The sequence below is a fragment of the Ceratotherium simum genome, chromosome 6 (genome assembly GCF_057802395.1).
Source record: "Ceratotherium simum simum isolate JZ-2026a chromosome 6, ASM5780239v1, whole genome shotgun sequence".
Taxonomy (NCBI): Eukaryota; Metazoa; Chordata; class Mammalia; order Perissodactyla; family Rhinocerotidae; genus Ceratotherium; species Ceratotherium simum.
Window position 1 is genome coordinate 39784511 of NC_141905.1, and position 23361 is coordinate 39807871.

Genomic DNA, 23361 nt, shown 5'->3' on the forward strand with positions numbered 1-23361 from the left:
CTGGAAGTAAGTGCTGTGTATTTCCTGAGTGATAAATAGCAGTCTCTTTGTAGTACAAGGTACATTTCTGAGAGACTCTGAGGTTTGTTGTTGTTGAGCCATGCCATGCAACCACCTGGTATTTGTTTTATAAACAAAGGTGCCCACAGACTCCCAAATTTTGACTGCATAATACTGTCCCACTGGAAGCTCAGAGTAGCTTCATTTGATGTCACAGAGACAAAGCTGTCTGTTGTTTTTAGCCCTCTTCATGTATGAGGTGTAGGTCACGATACTTAGACGCTTTACAGGAAGGGTGGGATAACGGTGTAGGGAGAGTTACGACATGGATGGTAGTTTGGGGAAAGAGTAGTTTGGGGATGGTAGTTTGGGGACCAGTTAACCTTGGAGGTTGCATTTAGCTTAGAAGTCTAGCAGGAACATCTTCAGCCAAGTTCTTTTACTAGTTCAAACCATAAAGTTATGGACTAATTCATTCTTGTTCTTATACCATGAAGGGGGAAGACCATTAAATCCAGGAATCCCCAATTTTATTTTCAGCAGTTTCCTAACTAGTTAAGCAAAGTGTACCTCTCTTTGCTTCAGTTTCCTATTTATACAATAGAGATAATGTGGTGATTTCTACCTACCTCAAAAAACAAGATATGTTCAAAAAAAAAGAACTAGAAATGGACATTTTTTTGTTAATACACAGCAAGCTCTGTATTAAGACTAAGATTTAATCATTACTATATCGAATCTTTGCTTACCAGTTTACTAGTTCAGGGCTATGTATCCTGAGATTATTTAGTAAGTATTGTTGAGATGAGTCGAGGACAGGTACATAAATGACTCTCATGCTGTAATAGAATTGTAAATGAAGGCATGATAAGGTACATATCAACTGATCCTTCCAGGATTGGGAGAGCCTGATCCTTTGAGACAGCCACTTCCTCAGGCGAACAATGGAGTACGGATTATTCATAAAGTATTTTATAGGCAGCCTCGCTCAGGGGAAAGCAAGAGAGAATTTCTTAGAAGACATGTTCATGTGGAAAATAATTGAGACAGATGAACTAGATGAAGCATAGCAAGAAAAGAGAAGGGGATGGCTGACAATGAGAAAGTGTAAGACCCTACGTTTTTTGTTTAGCACTTGCCTTCTGCCTAACAAATGGAAAAGGCTTTCAGTCATATGTTTTAAAGAGCCTGTCACCCACAAAATTGACACATTACAAACCAAGATTAACTGCTAATTCTGCAACCTTCAATTGCATTCTTGTTTTAACTCAATGGGGAAAATAATTCCTTGAAATAAAGATGGTTAAAATTTCAAAATCATCTAAATTGTCCTTATTAATATTCCATCTTTGTGGATTAAGATAGGAAAAAATAGAAAATTCTCCAGGGCTGTTATATGTTCTGAATTGCTGAGCACTGTGAGAGCTACAGATAGACTTGTTTTTTCCAAAGTAACGTGTATTACTATGTCTCTTGTGCTTCTTTGTCCCAAGAGATAACCAGAAATGTGTCCAAACACAGCAGAGGTTTCAAGCAAGCCTGGTAATGAATATACCTGCAAAACATATCAGAAACCAGAAATGGTTTCTCCATCTGTGGCTATTTTCCAGGCTTACTAATTTACCTAGATCTTTACGTTTCGGAATAACCAAAGATAAATATTTTACAAATTTTAAGGTTAACGTGTCCCTGTTGTTTAACTTTGCTCTTATGCAAGTAAAGACAAACTCTGTCCTAAAATGTCATTGAATGGAATAAAGTGAAGAGTCATTTTGTTTTCATTTTATTTTATTTTATTTTATTTTTTTTTAAAGATTTTATTTATTTATTTTTCCCCCAAAGCCCCAGTACATAGTTGTCTGTCATAGCTGCACATCCTTCTAGTTGCTGTATGTGGGATGCGGCCTCAGCATGGCTGGAGGAGTGGTGCCTCGGTGCGCACCCGGGATCCGAACCCGGGCCGCCGGCAGCGGAGAGCACGCACTTAACCGCTAAGCCACGGGGCCGGCCCCTGTTTTCATTTTAAATTTCAAAAGTATTTTGGATAAGGAGCTACACCTCTTTCCACATCTTGTGTTAGGTACCCTGGCTACAATAGAACTTTTAATACTTTCCGATTTTTGCTCATTTGAGAAATAAAACTTTTACCATGAGCTGTAACAGTACTTTCGCATTGCAGAAGACCATGGAGCTTCCAGGGGAGGAGGGAACTCCCCTGTCATTTAGTGAAATCATTCTGCTCTTTCAATTCCTAACATCATTTATAGCATTCTACCTAACACATCGTAGTGTTGGGACATAATCTGTATCCACAGCACACTAAGATTCCTTGCAACTTCTGTAGTGTGAGGAAAGTTTTTAAAAATGAAAATTTTAAGTCAAAATGGTTTGGAATTCTGCCCCAGGCTACTATAAATCAGGTCAAAAGATTACTATATTGACCTCATGGTATTAAGACATAGACAACTCTCCTCCCCTGATACATATGGTTTTATATCCCTTGAGAGGTAGCTGAAACTGGCTCTTTAAAATCTTTCTTTATCTTCTCAGAAAATTTAAGAGAAACTCAAATAAATCCTGTTTTTGCAACCGAACAGAATCAACTTTACATCGAGGAATAATGAAAATATCCACCCACCCACCACCAACACCCGACATGCGCTTCCTTTTTTTTTTTCCTGGGAAACATCTTTCTTCTTTGTATTTATTTTTACTTCTATCAGTCTCCAGGAGAATTCTTAGGGTTCTGAATTGTGGGTGAGAAAAGACATCGCAAGGGGCCTGGATTCAGGATCTTTCTTTTGATGTAAACCAGATCATAGTAGACAGACTTGATGAGAGTGGGTTTTATCGGCATGGCAAGGTAAATCTCTTAAAAACACTACCTTTATAAAAACAAAAGCCTGCCAGCACTGTATTTATTTTTTTTAACTGATTCCCACTCCCCTCTACTCAAAGATAAAGATGGGAATGTTGTTTTGCTTTTTGGTTTCAGAGGAGCCACTGTGCACAGACACCCTTGGCAGGTTTGAAATGTGCAACAGCAGGGGACTTGCTGGCAAAGATCCCAGTGTAAAGATGCTAACCATACCTAACATGTGTTCGGGGACAGTGACCTCATTTTCAGGGATGAACTGAGGTTACTTCCAAGCAAAATCCTTACAAACAAAGGTAGCCTTGTTGCCATCGGAAGAAATCTGTAGAGGCAGACCCTTATACTTTGGGTGGTTTTGATAGCGATGATTACAAATGTAGATAGCCTTTAGAAGCATGTTCCTTACTGGTTAACCCCCCACCCCACTGTACTCCTCCTCTTACTACTTTATGGTTGGAAAATACTGGTTTATTTCCAATAACTGGATAGCAATTAAATACAAAAGAATAAAATCCTAATAACCCAAGGTCTTCCCTAACTAAAAGGGTTCAGGTTTTTTCAAGCACTTGCCATGCAAAAGACGCACACACACACAATTCCCCTTTATTTTAAATCTCTGCACCCCACACCCAAACACACACCTAAAAAGGATTTATTTGCTAACATAAAGACTTAAGGGCCGGCCCCGTGGCTTAGTGGTTAAGTGCGTGCGCTCTGCTGCTGGCGGCCCGGGTTCGGATCCCGGGCGCGCACCGACACACCGCTTCTCCGGCCACGCTGAGGCCGCGTCCCACGTACAGCAACTAGAAGAATGTGCAGCTATGACATACAACTATCTACTGGGGTTTTGGGGGGAAAAAATAAATAAAATCTTTAAAAAAAAAAAAAGACTTAATACCCCTTTGGGGGAGGAAAAAAGAGAGAAAAACCAGTCTCCTAAAGATCTGAGGTTATTATTGACAGGAGGCAGATTGCTGCATGAATGTCACAGTTGTTTTAGGTTGCGCAATTGGTCGCATTCTTTTGAAATTGGTCAGAAATTAGATCACTGTTCAAGATATCTATAAAATATTAGCACATAATATCTTACTCTAAAATATCTGGGAACTTTGTGTGGGTACTCTCTGAATGACCATGTCCCAAGATAGAAGCAGTGATTCTGCTCTAGTCTAGTGGGAAAAAAAAATCCATCCTTTGTTACTGGTCCCCCATCATATGCTTGGGCAGCACCACGGCCCCATGTCCAATCTCAAAGCCTTAAATTCAGAAGAATCTGACTCTCAAGTCACTTGACTTTTTTTTGTTGAAAGTTGTTTTATTCCAAATAAACACACCAGCCTTGGATTTTGAGAAGTTCTGCAAAGCAGCTCCATTTCTATTTCAAAACTGTAATTGGCATTGAAACCACTAATTAAGGAGCAATGCCAGAGAGGATTTGGGGGTTTTGGTAAGCAGGCACCCGTATGGTCTAAGTCCCCTTCCTGATTGAAAATAATTTACAAATCTGTATTACTGTAGCCGCCAAAAATTATGGCTTGATGCTCCTGAGAAAAGCCTCACATCTTTAATTTCTGGCTGTAAACGTTTGCTTTAAAAAGGTGGCCATAGAAGAGTAAGAGAAAGGGAGGAGAGACAAATATGAAAACCAAAATATAAAAATCTAGCATTGAGAATTTATCATTCTCTTATATGAAATGAAAAGCAGACCTTCAAAATGCCTCTGACAACACTCCTTTCTTTTCCATTCCACCTGCTATCCCCCTAAATCTTCATATTGCATAGAGCCATATTTTTACAATGACCTGATTCAGTGGCTCTCGGCTCTGGTTGCACGTTAGAATCACTTGAGCTGCATTTATGAAAATGTCCCATCTTGGACCAGTTGAATCTCTGGGGGTGGAGCCTGAGGGTCTGTTTTTTTTTCATCTTCCGCTGGAGACCCTTGAGTCGTGGTGGCTTGGCAATCATTGACCTACAGATCTTTTTGTCTCCCTCTTCTCCCACACTCTAATCTGCCATTAGTTAATTGGGCTAAAATATAGATTTAATGATTTCTTTCTACTCCTCAAAACCCTTCACTCTCTCCTGGTATCTTTGTGGTGAAGTTAAATCAGAATTACCTGCCATTCCAAACCTTCTGTGAACCTCTCCTTTACTATCCCCCAGGGGACTCTCCTTTTTGGTAGAGATTGTCTGTCTATTCACATTCCTCAAACCTTTCCATTTCTGTAACTCTGCCCAGTTTTCCTTCCTTTTTCTCTCCACTGACCAAGTCCCCTCTTGAAGTCCTACCTCCTCCTCTTAGCTGTTTTCCAGCTATGTCCAGGATGCAGAAATGGCTTTTCCCAATGAGCCCCTATGGACTCTATCAACTTCCATAGGTTCCTCTGCTATGAATTCTCATTCCCCGTGCTGGCTCCAGTCTACACAGCTAGATTATAGGATTATTGAAAGCAATAACTGCATCTTCCCAGTAGAGACCAAGTAGACATTACTGCTTAACTGCTAGATATTGAACCCTTTATTGAATATAAACCCTTAATCTTGGTGATGGAATAAACAACATAACATTCACTTTGAAGATTTGTTTTAATTTAATAGTAGAAAAGGTATGTTATTTATTACTCCAAGAACCAGACTTATTTCACTTTCCATACAACCTGACAGTGGAGTTAAGAATGTGGATTTAAGAAAACAGATTTATGTACTTTTGGATATGTCTGCATAAATATACTGGTACTGCCCTTCACATTAAATTAGCATGTCCAATGTAGAAGTCAGAAAATCGGTATTCTCCCTGGACTGTGTTTTCTGATGTGTGACCAGAAACCAGGGCAATGTGGTCTGTTGGATCTGGGCACCTAGATAATGCCTCTGGAAATTCTTATTAGAAGAAGCTTTGTTAGAGGTGTCTTAGAATCTTCTTGAGAAACAGAAAGCATAGTTAATAGAAGAACTTTTATGCAGCAAAATTTATATCAATAGTTCTTTGGTTAGTTTTTTTTAAATGGTTAGCAGCCAGGAATCACATATTCGTTAACATTTGATTTTTACTTTAACCCACATAAATGTATGTCCATTTGCCAAGTGTGGGATGTGAAGATGAGGCCTTTTCTCTGAGCATGGGTTCACTGACTGGAGTTCATGTCTTCCCATAAAATCAGCACTTTTTCTGAGAGTCCCAGTTTCAGTATCTTTAAAGGAAAGCTAAATATTAAAGTAATCTGAGTATAGAATCTTTCTGGATTTTCCTGATTTTTATTTTCATCCCTACAGTCATCTCATCCATATCTGATTCAACAGCAATGTTTTTAGGAATTTCTAATAAGTGTTTACAAAGCATTTAATTTCATTGTCATAAAAAAATCTTTATGTACTATTTCCTAGTTTAAATAATGCCTAAATAAGTGCAGAATTACGACAACCAGAACAACTGGCATAAACATGTTAGAGAAAAAACAAAATTGGCTACTAGAGGAGCAGTTGGGTGTGGGAATCCTGGAGGAAGGTCTGTCTTTCTGTTTTTGGGCATCGATCCTGTTAGACAGAAGGAACGATGAGCGAGGGAGGTTGGTTAAAAGAACAATTACCATAACCCAGCAATATATCCCTGGGATGTGCTAGCACACAGACCTAAATTCAAATTCTAGTTCTTTTTTTTTTTTTTTGTGAGGAAGATCAGCCCTGAGCTATCATCCGTGCTAACCCTCCTCTTTTTGCTGAGGAAGACCGGCTCTGAGCTAACATCTATTGTCAATCCTCCTCCTTTTTCTCCCCAAGGCCCCAGTAGATAGTTGTATGTCATAGTTGCATATCCTTCTAGTTGCTGTATGTGGGACGTGGCCTCAGCATCGCCGGAGAAGCGGTGTGTTGGTGTGCGCCCAGGATCCGAACCCGGGCCGCCAGTAGTGGAGCGTGCGCACTTAACCGCTGAGCCACGGGGCCGGCCCATCAAATTCTAGTTCTAACACATAGGAGCTTATGCAGCTTATTGAGCTGTCATTTTCTCATTTAAAACACACAAATATCAAACATCGAGGACTGTTGAATAAGTTCACATATGTAAAGTACCTAGCAGAGTTCCTGCCTCTCCGATGACGCTAAATAAATGTTGCTGCTATTCCTTTCCTTCTTTACTCAACGACTGTAAGTTCCTTTTTCCCCTTTTATATCACTCTAGGACATTTAGCGAAGGAAGGCATTAGATAGTAGGGGTTAAGGGCAGAGCTCTAAACCCAGGTAGACATGAGTTCTCATCCTGGCCCTGCCAGTTTCTAGAAGAATGCCCTTGGGCAAATTACCTAACCTGTAAAATGTAGTTGATAATGGCACAGACTTCACAAAATTGTGAGAATGAATATGTGGCAGTCTATGGAAAATGCCTAATGGTTCATTACACAACACAATGCAGACTTTACCTGCATATTCTTTCTGACAGTTACTGTTGAAACAAATACGTTGCTCCATAGGTGATCCAGGCACATTAAAAATCAGGCTGTGTGCTCAAAGTGAATTAAGAAACGGGAATCAACTCAGACCCACTGAGCACTTCCTTTATATTCTCTTGAAATTTAGAGGAAGAACCCCTAAGTCTGTCACTAGACTCTTATCTTTCTTTGTCTAGTGAAATGGAGGGACAGCAAGAGACTGGAAAAGAGAGAAAGCAGATGTTTTTGTTCCCAATTAAGTTGGTATATGTTTTTGCTTCTCAAGGAACAGTTAGAGCATTGGATTATGCATTGGAGATCAGCATTTCTTCGTTCAGCATTTACCAAGAGTCTGTTACGTAGAACTTAGCCCTGAACAGGACAAGGACCTACCCTAAAGGAGATTATAGTTCCTCTTGATGGGATAGCTGGCACCTAAGCTGAACAGACCAAGTGCTATAGGAGTCCCAAGAGAGAAAGGGTCATGTCTAGTGTTAATCAGGGAAAATAGCAAAGATTTGAGCTGGACCTAGGATTTAGTAGGTGAATCTATTGATGGGGGAGGGGGAGCAAGGAGTGATGGTGAGCCTGACTGGCAAAGGGTTGTCGTGGGTGCAGTCACGGTGCCAGGAAATTATGGGGCCCATCGAGAAATATAAGCCTTTAGGGAATAATAAGCTGTCTAGATTGCCTTCAAGATTAGTATTCGTGTTTTAGTTCAGGCTGGAAGTGTTTGAGACTGGTTTTATTTTATTTTATGTTTTTAAATTTTTTTATTTTTTTTAATATTTGTTTGTTTGTTTGATTATTTATTTATTTATTTTTGTGAGGAAGATCAGCTCTGAGCTAACATCCATGCCAGTCCTCCTCTTTTTGCTGAAGAAGACCGGTCCTGAGCTAACATCTATTGCCAATCCTCCTCCTTTTTTTCCCCTTTTTCTCTCCAAAGCCCCAGTAGATAGTTGTATGTCATAGTTGCACATCCTTCTAGTTGCTGTATGTGGGACGCCACCTCAGCATGGCCAGAGAAGCGGTGCGTCGGTGCACGCCCAGGATCCGAACCCGGGTTGCCAGTAGCGGAGCACAGCACACTTAACCGCTAAGTGGCGGCGCTGGCCCCTCGAGACTGGTTTTAAAGGGTCATGCCATAGAAATTGAATACTATGGTTTAAAAGCAGAAACATTTTTACAAATGAAGTATGTCATCAAACATCATATAAAACAAATAAAAGTAGATCTACATGGGATGAAACCGAAAATAAGTCCTTGAAACTTGCTCCCTCAGCCTGACTCTTGATCTCAGTATTCTTGAACTCTAGGGCTCCATGGAACCCCTGGTGTTGAGGACAAAGAGCCTGGGCTTGTCCTGAGTTTCCATCCTTGCTGCTTACTTATTAGCTGTGTTAACTTGGGAAAGCCACTTTTCATAAAAGTTTCAGAACTTTTATGAAACTCAGTTTTCCACATCTGTAATGAAGGTTCCTATCTTGATTGAATTTTAAAGAAATAAATAACAATAATGCATGTATAATAATACATAATAATAACATAAATAAAATACTTAGAGAGGTCCCTGACCTGTGTTAGGTACTCACTAAATTGTAGCTATCACCCTTGTCGTAATTTTCTCAGAACCCTCAGTGGCTCCTCATGAGTTCCTAAATAGTGTTCATGCTTCTGGAATATTCAACCACGGGCAGTGTGCTAACTACAACCTCCTACAGGTTTTTAGAATGATCTGGACATCATGTGGTAAGGCCCCAAACTTGGAAAGTAGCAGGGTGAATGGAAAAAAAACATTAAGTATAGGGGCCAGCCCGGTGGCATAGTGGTTAAGTTCATGTGCTACACTTCGGCAGCCCAGGGTTCACGGGTTTGGATCCCAGGCGTGGACCTACACACGGCTCGTCAAGCAATGCTGTGGTGGTGTCCCACATACAAAATAGAGGAAGATTGGCACAGATGTTAGCTCAGGGCCAATCTTCCTCACCAAAATAAAACAAAGGTTAAGTATATTTTCAGCTGTTAGTGAAACTAAGATGTTAGAAAATGATAAAAAATAAGTCTTTAGAAGTGCACTTGTGAACTGGCACAAAAGAAAATGATCTACAGGGGTAAAAAATGACGTGAATGCAAGAACCAGCTTTACTTGGCTGCATAGACACAGGGCACAAGGAGATAAAGCCTAAAACAGGCCCAAAGTATACAGTCTAATAAGAGACACTCCATTAAGCTGGGCCCCAAAAGAGTGTAGCTCCCAATATAAGGGTAGACAGGAAATAAACCCACCACGTAGACGAGCAGAGCAAAAGCTTGCCCGTCTCAGTTTGTCACCAAATGGAAAGAAAAAAAAAATTTCCCCTGAGAATTTGTAACCACAAGGAATCCGTCATATCCATACCAGTTTGAGATCTAAATTTATCTGTGTAGTCTTTAAAACAAAAACAAGAAACCCTCAAGGCAAACATTTATTTTAAAAATAAGCTTGGGTTGATAGTGCCTCCAGGCAACTGGCAGAAGCAATCTTAAATTCCTCTTTGGAATACAGCAGCGTTAACCCAGGCCCAAAAGAATTTCCAAAGATTAATTTCTAGGGGACCCGAGCTCACAGTCAATAATCACAAACTACAGAAAATGTAAATTGGTACAATCACTTTGAAAAACAATTTGTCACTGAATGGTAAAGTTGAATAAGCACATAACCAATGACCCAGCATTTCTGATCCTAGGTATATACCTTAAAAAAGTCTTGCCTTTATGCACCAGGACTAGTGCCGCAGTGTTCATGGCAGCACCGTTCATAGTAGACCCAAACTGGAAACAACACAAACATCCATCAACTCTGCAGTGGATACATTGTGTTATAATCACATAATGGAATCTTCTTCAAGCAGCAATGATAAATTGACTACAGTTACACATGTCAGCATGGATGACTCTAAGAAACACAAAGTTAGACAAAAGAAGCATGTCACAGAAGGATCCATAATGTATGATTTCATTTATATGGAGTGCTAAGACAGTCAACTACATAATGTTTAGCTTAGGGAGGCATATATAGATGTTAAAACTATAAAGAAAGGCATGAGGATGATTAACTAGAACAGGGGGTGCCTTTGGAGAGCCAGTCAAGGCGGGGCTTGTTGGAAGTTTGCAAAGCTACTTGTAACTTGCATTCTTGAGCTGAGAGGTGAGTATGTGGGTGTTTGTTTTTAATGATTTTTCTTTAAACTGTTCATATATATTTTAGGTACTCTTTTGTATATATGATACACATTATGATAAATAGTTTTTTAAAGGATGATAGAAACTATAAAAGCCCCAGAGGCAGAATATTTGATAGGATGCATACATGAAACTTTCTGGAAGAAAGTTTAAGGGAAAGAAGGAAGAAGAAACAAGTAATCAAAGATTCACAGCCAAGGTGTGTGCCTGTGTGGCTGGGATAATCTTGGGACCTTTAAATCAAAATAAGGGAATTGATTATTCACATCTCTATCATTAGGACCTAGTTGCAGTAGCAGAAACGTTATATGTTCTCAGTAAATGTTTGTTGTTGCTGTCAAGGTGAGTGAATTGTGGGACGTGGAAGTGGAAGTGTTTTGGGATACAGATGGGCACGATACAGACGTAGAGTGTTGGGCTCAGGGAGAATGGCAGAAGCTGTGGTAGTGATGAGGTTGCTTTGGGAATGAGCACAGGAAGGAAGGAAACTATGAGTTCTGAAAATGGAAAAAGCTCATTTTTTTCAGTGATGTGTTGAGGCAGTGAGAAACAAAAATGAGTGGACAAAGAAATGAGAGAAGCTAAAGGGAAAATTTTCAAGAAAGAGAAAGTGATCAGTACTGTCAAATGGCTCAATGTTAAGAGAGGACAGAATTAAAAGTAAGTAATGGGATTTGATGATTGGCAGGTCATCAGTGATTTTGTACAGAAAGACTTTATTAATTAGCTAGAGAAGCCATATTCCCAGGGACTCAGATATGAATTAGTATTAAGGGTACAGAAGCAGTGAGCCTAGACCAATCCTTCAAAACATTTGATGTTTATAAGATAATTTAAAAATAAAATAATAATCATTTGAGTGCTTGCCATGCATTCACACTGTTACCTTACATGAATTATCTAATTGCATTCTAACAGGAGATGATTTTATCCCCATTTGATAGCTGAGAAAACTGAGGCACATGTATGTTAAGAAACTTGCCAAAAGTAACACTGTTAGTAAATGGAGTACCTGGGATACAGACCAATTAACCAGTCCACTATAGTGAGAAATAGAGGAGATCATCATTTGCAAGCGGTGCTAGGTAGAAAAGTAGAAGGAAAGATTATTTTGGGGGGTTTAAGAAACACCTAAGTATATTGGTAGGCAGAGGGCAGGACAATAGAGAAAAGGAACCAGAAGCTTACAGGAAGGATCTTACCGTTCACATGGTTCCCAGATAGTTGGGAAGATGGGATAAAGGGGAAAGATTAAAGAATTGGTGGATCAGGTATTAATGGGCCCCAGAGATTGCCCTCTGAGGTTTAGAAGCAATGGAGCAGAGCTCTGTTATATACTCACTGAGTCTCTGATCTGCTTTTCTTCTGGCAATCCACTGTCAGCTTGATCTTGAGCCTTGAAATGAACTCAATGAAGGAATTATGTCTAGAGAATATGTACCTGAATACCTACATAGTTAATTTGATGGTTAGATGGATTGATAGATGGATGGATAGATGGATAGAAGATGAATGAACCAAGAGTTACTGGGCATAAACTATAGTCCAAACATCCCTTCTTAGAGTAGTGATTGACAGTCTAGGCTCTGGAGTCATATTGTCTGGGTTAATATCCCTGCCACTCACAAGCTGTGTGTCCCTGGGAAAGTCATTCATCCTTTTTTTTTTTTTTTTTTTTTGGTGAGGAGATCAGCCCTGTGCTAACATCCGCCAATCCTCCTCTTTTTTTGCTGAGGAAGACGGCCCTGGGCTAACATCTGTGCCCATCTTCCTCCACTTTACATGGGACGCCGCCACAGCATGGCTTGCCAAGCAGTACGTCGGTGCGCGCCCGGGATCCGAACCAGCGAACCCCGGGCCGCCACAGCGGAGCGCGCGCACTTAACCGCTTGCGCCACCGGGCCGGCTCCTGTTCATCCTTTCTAAAGTTCAGTTTCCTCATCTTTCAGATGGAGCTTGTAATAGTATCTCCTTGTATTAGTTTCCTAGGGCTCCATCACAAACCACCACAAACTAAGTGGCTTAAAACATCAGAAATGTATTCTTTCACAGTTCTGGAGGCCAGAAGTCCAAAATCGAGGTGTCAGCAGTGCCACACTCCCTCCAAAGGCTCTAGGGGACAATTCTTCTGTTCCTCTTCCAACTTCTGGTGACTCCTGGTGTTACTTGTCTTGCTGCAACATAACTCCAGTTCCTGCCTCCAACATAACATGGCCCTCTTCTCCATTATGTGTCTGTGTGTCTTCTCTTCTTATGAGGACCTCAGTCACTGGATTTAGGGCTCATTCGAATCTGGTATCACCTCATCTTAACTAATTATATCTGCAGAGATCCTATTTCCAAATAAGATCACGTTCTGAGGTTCCAAGTAGACATGAATTTGGGGGGACAATATTCAACCAGCTAAACTACTTCATGGAAATAAGGACAAAGTAAGTTAGTATTAGGACTTATACAATTAATATAAATTGTACTGAGTGACTGATAATATAAAGTTAACATAAGCACTTGTGATAGTGTCTAGCATATAGTCAGAGGTATGAAGTATTAGTTATTACTGAGGTTGGCACTCAGGAAATGCTTATTTTTTCTAATCACTGCTTTTTCTCAATAATATCAATATTCCAGTACAGGTGGAAATGCTGAGTCACTAGATTAATTCATATTGATGTTTGACTCTATCCTTGAAGCTATTTCCTTGAAAAACATGCATGGCTCATATTTCTTTCCTATCTAGTAAAATGACTAAGTAGACAAGATATTAAATGGTGACGAAAGATGTTTTCATTTTCCAAATTCTTCCCTCAGATTTTGATCATTCAGGGGAAAAAAATGCTAAGCAACTTGGTTATACTCATTTTGTACTGACTAAGTCCTTAGGCAGTGACCTTCTCTGTATGACTTTCCATGTGGCAGAGCTCAGCTTCTCATGGGACCTAATTTCCTTCCATAGTAATTTGTCTACAACTGGCTTTAAAGAGACATTGTTTTGATAGAATGCTCAAGATTAAAAAACAGGCTGTAGCCTGTGTTAAGAGTAACCCCTGGTTATTTGATGAAATGACAGCTAAGAGCTGCAACACATTGCTGTTGAGCCTAATGCAAAATATTACTTTTTAACAGTAAGGAAACAAGCAACAGTATATATAGGCATTAGAAGCAGAATTTGAAAAAAATAAATAGCAAAGGATCCATTATTTACCCTGCCACTTAAGCAACGTGATTTGGAAAAGTATAAGAGGCAGTAAGATAAAGGCAAGTAAGTCTTAATTTGTGCCACATCTGTTTTGTTCACCACCATACAGCCAGATGTTGGCACGGCTAGCACATCGTTGATACTCAACAAATATTTGTGGAAGGAAGATGTGGCTGCATTGCTTGTAGGTGGTTGGGAGTAAAAGGAGGAACTTCTTGGTTCTTTTCTGTGAGCATTAACAACTTCATTTCCTAAGATGCCAATTTTCTTCAAGGCAGTCTTCATTCTCCTCTTCTTGCTTTTTCTTTATCTTTTCCTCCCTCTTTATCCTTCTATACTTTTTCTTTAAAATACAGAGTGGCTGATTGTTATGTGTTCTTATGTTGAGCCTGTCGGTATGTAATAGAGAGTTGAGAAAAGTGAACGTGAAGGAAATAAATTTTTGTCCCTTCTCTTCCTCCTAAAGTTTTCAGGTGATAAATTAGCTACCTCTGGGAATTATTTGATACCAGGGTTGTTGGGTGAAATAGATATCGTGAAGGTATCCACCAGAGAACTCTTTATCATTAGAGCAGGTGTTATTAAACATGAATTCATGAACAGGCTTAGCAATCCTGAGCCACATGAAACAGTGTGCAAATTATGTATGCATATGCATATTTGATGTGTGCATGCAGATTTGGTGTGTGTTTGCATATACGTGCAATTGTTGAAGGAAAATAATTTATTTATAATGTTTGTTAATCTCAAAAGAATCCGAACTCCAAATGGGTAGAGAACCACTGAATTAGAAGGTTGAGTTTATATCTTTTGTATTTTGTTTTGCTTTAGAATTTCAGGTAGGAAATTCTGAGAAAATTTGAGAGGAAAATGGAGAGTGTATAGAATTGCCAAACATTTTCAGATGTGGAATCAATTCAGAGGCTTTCCTTGAATTGTAACACTTCTTTTTGAACTTCTGTAGCTGCTGTTTTTAAGTACTGAAAGTCAGAGTTTAGGATGCTTAACTCATTTGTTATCTCTGGCAGTTCAAATATCCAGGCAGACTGATGTCATGTGTTCCCAGAACAGCATCAGAGCCCTTCTGGGCAAATTCACTGATAAGTCATTGAGCAGGCACAGAGAAGATGATATTTTATGGTACAATGAGCCATTTTGCATAGCTAATTTATTTCTAACTGAACTCACAAACCAAACATAGAAACTAACCTTCTCAAAGCAGTGAACCTTTTTAGACTGCATTTTATTTTTCTTTAAATTCCTGGAAACTTGGGTTTGTCCTTTGTCGCATTTAAACCTATGTCTCTTGTCTTCCTCTTACTTAACCCTCTGTTCCAATTAAATGATTTGCATGCTTGACTCAAATCCCAGTTTTATTTTGGCGGTACCTACGTGTGTTCCCAGATACCCAACTCAATAGCTTAGTTTATGATCTCTGGTATTCAGCTTTGTGTCGTAGCTGATTCTCAACTTAAATAGCTGTTGTCATTCTTAATAAAGCCTCCTGTATTGTTCCAGGCAATATTTTAATTAATACAGTTATTTCCACACAATTTACTTATTTATTGATTCATTCATTCACAAAACATTTATAGGTACCTGCTATGTGCCAGGAATGCTTCTAGTTGCAGAGGAAACAGAAAGATGAATATTACACATATAGTCACTGCCTTGTGCTAGGTCAAGGCATGTGGCAATCCAGGCAGGCCAAAGATTTAAGCCTACTGAAGCCTACAATCTTTTTTTTTTTTTAAGTTTATTTTATTTTATTTTATTTTATTTTATTTTTTTATGAGGAAGATCAGCCCTGAGCTGACATCCATGCCAATCCTCCTCTTTTTGCTGAGGAAGACTGGCCCTGAGCTAACATCTATTGCCAATCCTCCTCCTTTTTTTTTTTTTTTTTTCCCTTTTTCTCTCCAAGGCCCCAGTAGATAGTTGTATGTCATAGTTGCACATCCTTCTAGTTGCTGTCTGTGGGATGCCGCCTGAGCACAGCCAGACAAGCGGTGGGTCGATGCGTGCCGGGGATCCAAACCCAGGCCACCAGTAGCAGAGCGCGCACTTAACCGCTAAGCCACAGGGCCGGCCCCTACAATCTTTAAATAAATTGGTTTACTGTTTACCTTAGAGCTGTGGTTCTCAAATGGGGAGATTTTGCCCCACCCCCTCCAGGGAAATTGGGCAGTTCTGGAGACACACTTGGTTGTCACAAATAGAGGATAATACTTTTACCTGGTTGGTAGAGGCCAGGGATGCTGGTAAACATTGACACTGAACAGGACTGTTCCCCACATCAAAGAAATATCTGGATTGAAATGCCAATAGTGCTGAGGTGGAGAAGCCCCGATTTAGAGGAAGCAGTATTCTTTCAGAGAGAGGCATACTGCTGTAAATGGGAAGGATAGAGGCCCTGGAGGCAGTGCCCTCTCCGCTGAGGTCCTGAGCAAGTCAACTCTTAACTGAGGAGTCGAATTTCCTTCATCTCAATTACATTTCCAGGGATGAACTGGTGTTCCTCAAAGATTGGCATTTTGGCAGCTTTCCAGTTGCCTACCCCTTAATCTGCCTCTGCTTGTTCTTAAGGGGCTTACAATTTAGGGAGAAAGAAGGACAGGTATACCAAAAACTATGATGCTGTGATAAATACCAAGAGAGTTCAATGAAATTAATGCTTTGGGAGCACCCAGCAATTAAGCTCTGCCTGGGAGGTCTGGGAAGGCTTTCCAGATGAGGTGGTGTGTGAACAGGGGCTTTGAAGGAAGCATTCACCAAACTGCTGAAGGAAGACACTTTGCTCTTTAAAGCCATACCCTGCATGATTGCGTTTACAACTGGTGACGAGATGTTTTTGGCTGCACTTGCAAGAAAACTTGCTTCTGTATTGTTCTACTCTGAGCAAGACTCCTTTACAAATTGTGCAGGGCCCACTTTGCAGTCCTTCCTCTCACAGTCTTCCTTCTAGTAAAGATTTCAGTAGTAGGTGGTTTCAACTGTGCAATTGTACGTGTTAGAGTTTAGCAGTAGTTCAGAGTTGTAAGCTTTTGGTGAATGAATTACAGGTTTGGTTTTTGTCGTTTTTAAATTTGATATGTATTTATTTGCTGCCTGCTAATATTCCTAATAGAGTTTTCTCCAGACTGTGGCCTTAGTTAGCTTGAAAATATATGGAATGTATGCTTCACAATCTGTGTAGACATTTATAAATGCTTTTCAAATACAGTCTATGTTCTAACACATGGCTATCTCCTGTAGGAAAATCCAAGAGAACATCATTACCCACAGATTCCTGGTAAACAACTGTAACAGTATTAAATGTATTTTTGAAGCTATTAATTGAAAAATTGGTTGTGATAGTTAGATACAAAAGAGTAGAATAGATGTTAAATTTCTGATATGGTCGAATAGTGAGGTTTTCCTAATGTAATCACCAGGAAGGTATAGGATTTCTCTATACCCTCCAGAAATATGTTGATTTAAGGTGCCTACACATTATGGGAAATTTTCTCTTTCACTTCAGACAATCACACAAGGGGTAATTTCGTATACTTGAAACTAACTTGTAAAGAATTTGTCGTTTTCCTGGTGACTTTACAAAGACTTTTTACTAGTATTTTCATGTTAGAAATACAACAGTTCAATTTAAAAATCTCAATTTTACTTTCTTTTTAGTTTGGACTATAAACTGAGTAGTCAGAAACATGCACATTAGTTTTATTTTTCACCGAAATGTTTCTCTTTTTTCTTTTAGTCTGACGCCAATGCAAGTTACTTAAGAGCAGCTCGAGCTGGACATTTAGAAAAGGCCCTTGACTACATAAAAAACGGAGTGGACATCAACATTTGCAATCAGGTTATTTGTGGTTATTGTCATTGTTGCTATTTAATTTTTCAGTTAAAATTTTAAAAATCCAGACTTTAAACTCCTTAAATCTTTCGTTACATATTACTAAGACTTTCTCTTTTTTGCCAGTTTTTTCTGTTAAATTTTACCATCCTGAATTATAAATTATTCTCTGCTTTGTTAAAGGAGCATTCAGAAATGTAGGTATGCATCCTCTAATAATTAATTCCTAAAATTTAGTAAGTAACGATATCAGAACAACCCACCTAATTTTCGAGTACTTTCATCCCTAATTCAAGTTGCTACACTGCACACATACAAGTGATTGTTGGTGGGGTGTTACCTTCAGAGTTCTTGGTAGACTGTTGACTGCTTTATTTTCAACCTGCTGAGTAATGCTTTCCCCTCACTTTTAATCAGAATGGGTTGAACGCTCTCCATCTTGCTTCCAAAGAAGGCCATGTAGAAGTTGTTTCTGAACTGCTGCAGAGAGAAGCCAATGTGGATGCAGCTACAAAGGTCCGTAATCACACATTTCATGCTTTTCTTATCACTTACCTTCTTCAATGAAGATTCAGCCCTTGATAGGAATCAGGGCACGCTTCTCATGAGATACTTGTCAACTTTGTTCTCTTTGGGGAACTTATATAAACAGAGAGGGATTCGATATTTTGTAAAGTGTTGAAACAGAGAGAGAAGGATGGGAGAGTTGACGTGTCTTGCTTTTCATTTTACAGAAAGGAAACACAGCATTGCATATAGCATCTTTAGCTGGGCAAGCAGAGGTGGTAAAGGTCTTGGTTACAAATGGAGCCAATGTCAATGCACAATCTCAGGTAAACCTACCACTCTATTGCAAAGAAATTTTGTTATTATAATTTACAAATAATGGTCTTTGGGTCAGGTGCTTGCTTGGTTCATATAACCTCTAAGAATGTAATACTTAAGAGTTATATTCAATGAATAGTTGTATTATTGCAGATTATTTAAATTCATATATATCCTTATTTGCAACACGTATGTGAGAGGTAGAGATTTTTAAGTCATTCATCTATGAAACTGTATGACTGGTAGTCATAGACACAAATGTTTAGGCGATGTCTGTAATGCAGAGTCTTATACTATTTTATGATGCTAGCTCAGATCCAGTCTCAGTATTTATTAACCCGCAAAGGAAGCGGGGATGCCTATAAATGAGGAAATGCTATTAGAAGTTCAGAATGTATCAATGCTTTATCTAGTTGAAAAAAGAAAGACACTGCTTAATTCCTGTTTACTAACTAAGGCATCGTTGTTGTACCCTAAAACAGATTAAAAAGGAAAAAAACAAGCGGAATGAACTTTAAAAGTCTCCAAACTTTAAAATTTCCAGATTCTTTGTAATGGCTGTACACTATTCATTCAGTAGCTCCTCCTATAAGCTCTCAGAGTCTTGCATGTAGTTCTAACAAGAATACCAAGAGATTATCATTTGGTAGACTTTGAGTCTGAAAGAATTAACTTCACTTTATTGGTTTAAAAATGTAATTCCTCATTATCCAAGTTATACTTGAGTCGCCAGAGACAGGAGGTTGTCCAGGAAAGGAAACATCATCATAACACACAAATATCCTCTAAGGACCTGACAATTTTTAAAACTGGTCCCTACTCAAACCTTCCTTCCAGTTGAATGCTTTTGTCCACCTCTGTTTGTCAGTATCTACTCCAGGGTGTTGAATATTGAACAAATTGATTACAGAACAAAACTGCAAGTTTTGCAAAAGGCACGGGATTTCATGAAGTCAGGGAAAGTGATGTTGGAGAACTGCTGGGTGCCCAGCTAAGCTGAGAGGATGTGGCTTTCTGGCAGCATTAGACCAGACAGTGTGTGAAGAATTAGGATGATTTCCTGATAGGTGTTTCAGATGAGAATGATTTGAAAATCAAAAGATTAAATGAAAAAAATTAGGTGAGGCGTTTGGTCTCAAATAGTTTTTGCAAAAAGACTGTCTTTTTTGCTTCTGCTATGAAAATAAAAAGTGAAGTAAAGGATGTCAAGCTATCATATAATTTTGTTGGAAAAATTATACTTTTTCTCCACAAAAAATCATATTTGATTCAGTCTTGGTTCATTCTCAGAACTTGTACATGAATGCAGTTATAATCTGGTTTTGTTGAATCATATAAACTTGCTTTTACAATTTCCAGTTTTATCTTTCAAGACGAAGTCTCAATATAACTTTTTTCATTATTTACTATGGCCTTTTCATGTGGATTTTAAGTGCACTTGATTTCCTCAGCTTTTTTCAGTACTGATTATCTGCGGATAAGAGGAGCCTCCTATATTTTATGGGTGCACAGAATTGCACAACTTCCTCCCTTATTCCTAGAGCCATAGCAGTGATAGCTCTGATGCCATTAAATATCGGTGTCATAGAAAAGAAACTGCACGGTGCTTCCAACCACGTGATTTCTTTTATATTTGGTCTAATTTATATCTACTTCCCTGTGGTTGGACCTTAGTTACGTGGTCTATGCCGCTTATTCTGATTCCTTATGAGAGTTCAGTTGGAATAATAATGCTTTTCCAGAAAGAAGCGTTACAAAGTAGAATATTGACAAGTGTAGTACTTGAAGAGAGATACAGACGGGCTCACTACATGAATGCTTTTAAACCATTTTTTTTAATGCCCCTATAACTTTTTACTAGAAAATAACTAGTGTCAAGCTCTGAGATAGTGGGAAAATTCTTTAATCCATTTTCATTTCCTTTTTCTTCCCCCAAGGGAGGAAAAATAAACCGCCTTCTTTTAAACATTGCGCACATTCTTGACTAGTGTTCAGAGCAGCCATAGTTTTAAACCTTCTCTGCAATGTGTGGGCAAAGCTGCAGTTGAAATAAAATCCTAACCAGATTTGATTTCAATTTCTACACATTCCCTACTGATGATGAAGTGAGGGAAAAGAACACAAGCTGTGAAATTCCCTGTTCCTTGCAGCTGTGCCTGACATACCCTGCCACACAGTTCACAGTGAAGTATGTCCCCCTTCATCTGGACACCTGCCCCCATATGCCTTCTGAAGTGTATCGTTCCATGGACAGAATAAATAATGACAAGACCATGCTGCAGAATGAAGTTTCCGTGGTAATTCCTGGTAGCAGCTTTTCAACTGCTTTCCTTTATTAGGAACTCTAATAAAGAACAGCAAGCAATAATGCCATGAAATGAGATTAAATTCTATTTCAGCACATAAAGCATCACAGGAATATTAATATTCAAGAAAGCATCCTAAGTGAAATTTTAACCTATAAGCAATATTTAATCGCCGATGAGAAATAGTGTAAGGAGAGTCCCACATCCTCCTTAAATAAAAAAATTCTCCTTATCGTGAAATAAAAATGACATTGGGCAATATCAAGTTCAGAACTTACAAACTGAGGCTCTATAAATTATGAACGTGTAGATATTGTTTTAAACTAATTTTTGTCATTGCCTCGATCTTAGATCTTAATAAGTTAGTTAACTCTTTCTTATATTACTTAACATTCCAGGAATCATTTAGGCCTACACTGAAAAAGAATTGGGTTGAATAATTAAATTGTGATTATAAAGAACTCTACTATGATTAAGTCCTTAATACTTTTTACTGAATAGAGCAGCAGTGATTAACAGTGTTTGCTATTGAAAAATATCAAACTGCCACATCAAATGACATCCCTTACTCTTTTCTCCTTCACTGTCTCTATTCTGTAATATGAGGCACCAACGGTGTTTATAAAGACACGAAGTCTGTTTCAAATAATATCTTATCTTAACTATTAAAGTATTCTAAATGGACACGTTTTTTGGGCCGGCCCCGTGGCTTAGCGGTTAAGTGCACGCACTCCACTACTGGCGGCCCGGGTTCGGATCCCGGGCGCACACCGATGCACCGCTTTTCCGGCGGTGCTGAGGCTGCGTCCCACGTACAGCAACTAGAAGGATGTGCAGCCATGACATACAACTATCTACTGGGGCTTTGGGGGAAAAAAAGGAGAAGGATTGGCAATAGATGTTAGCTCAGAGCCGGTGTTCCTCAGCAAAAAGAGGAGGATTAGCACGGATGTTAGCTCAGGGCTGATCTTCCTCACCAAAAAATAAAAATAAAAAAAAATAAATAAATGGACACGTTTTCATAGCAAGGTTAACAAAGGCAAGACTCTTTAATGTTTTCTATGATGACTAGGAGGTCAGGTCTTGATAAAGTCAGACAATGGGTGTGGGCCAGATAGAGCCTCTCTGACTTTTGACTTTATAGCACACTTCTAATCTAACCGACCTCCACAAAAATTATCATATAAATCAGTGCAAATCTATCACCATGCCCTTAACATTTCAATTAAAAGGAGCACTTTATGGTGTACAAAGGCTGGCCATAGGAAACTAGGATGGATAAGAAAATTTCGTGGATAAAATTTAAGCCCTCACTTAAATGAAATAACAAGAGGACTTTTCTTGTCTTTTATTTTGGTGGGTATTAGGCAGCATGCATCAGTACTATCTAGAAAATTATAAGTCTGCAGATTTGCATGCGTATAATAACACCACAGTAAACGTTCAGAGCAGAATGTGTTGACGGTATTGGATAAAATCAGATATCAAACAGCATGCTCGCTCAACCTTGAGCTGCTCTGCCTTTTGAGAATTGAGTCTATTGTTGCTACAGAAAAGAAAATGTAAATTGGGCACTCATATGTTCCCTTCTGGCCAGCTCTTTGTTTTGGAAATTTCCTAAGTTAGGAAATTAATATAGAAACAGTGGTGTACTTTTTTCACTTGAGAGAAAAGTAACATTCTTTCTGAAATCTGGCCATTCTCCCTATCCAGGTGCTATTTCACAGAAAATCATTTCAGCCATAGGTTGTCCAACGACAGCGTATTCAGTTACTTATGCCTTAAGCCTCTTTGCGCTAGAGAGTAATGGTGATAACTTTATTCTCTTTTTTCAAAGGATACTTAGAATTCTTTCCTTCAAACTATAACTAAATAGTATGTATGTGTTATCACATCTTGTTGATCCTTTCTTGATAGATGAAATTTGTATTAATTGGTGTATTTGGATTAAAGCAACAGAAAGTAACTTGAGCAAAATAGGGAATTTATTGGGATTAATTGGGGAACACATAGCATAGAAGACTAAAGAAGCTTTCAGAAAGCTCTTGAAACCAGATAGTTGGGGTGGGGAGTGGGAGAACCTAACCAGAAGCTGAAGGGTAAGGTTGCCCTTTGATATAGTCCCTACAGGTCATTTGAGGGTGGGGAAGGGAGATTTGGCAGAAAACAGAATTGAGAAGGATAGAGAGTAGACCTGGAAGGGCAAATAGAAGATATCCTGCACATGTGCCTGCCCCATGGTTGAAAAAGGGCAGGCCAGTTTGTCTCAAAGTCCAACCAAGACACGTCCTACCTACATATCAGGGAAGAGACAGTTCCTCTAAAGAAAATAGAGATGATATCGCCAAATACAGAGGAAACAGTTGCTAGCTGACCAAAACTAAAGCAAAACAAAATAAACACATACACGCTGAAATGCCCACTCTAAAATTGAAATTTCCATTATGGAGGCCTCACCAGAAATGTTTTTATCAATATGGACAGCAGAAGTAAAGTGAAACCATTCAACGCCATATATTATATGATTTTATTTATATGAAATGTCCAGAACAGGCAAATCCATAGAGACAGAAAGCAGATGAGTGGTTGTCAGAGGGCATGGTAAAGGGTGAATGGGAGTGAATACTAAGAGTACAGAGTTCCTTTGTGGGATGATGAAA

At 39.0% G+C, this 23361-nt stretch overlaps 1 protein-coding gene across 8 annotated transcripts in view; it reads left to right on the forward strand.

Moving 5' to 3' along the window:
- Window positions 1-23361, forward strand: part of ANK3 (ankyrin 3) — a 511319-nt gene that overhangs the window by 256190 nt on the left and 231768 nt on the right. For all 8 annotated transcript variants that reach the window (XM_087432174.1, XM_087432165.1, XM_087432166.1 and 5 more), the window contains exons 2-4: window positions 17475-17576; window positions 17988-18086; window positions 18305-18403. In XM_087432174.1, the coding sequence (XP_087288300.1) occupies window positions 17475-17576; window positions 17988-18086; window positions 18305-18403 (300 nt within the window). The remainder of the gene's footprint in view (window positions 1-17474; window positions 17577-17987; window positions 18087-18304; window positions 18404-23361) is intronic.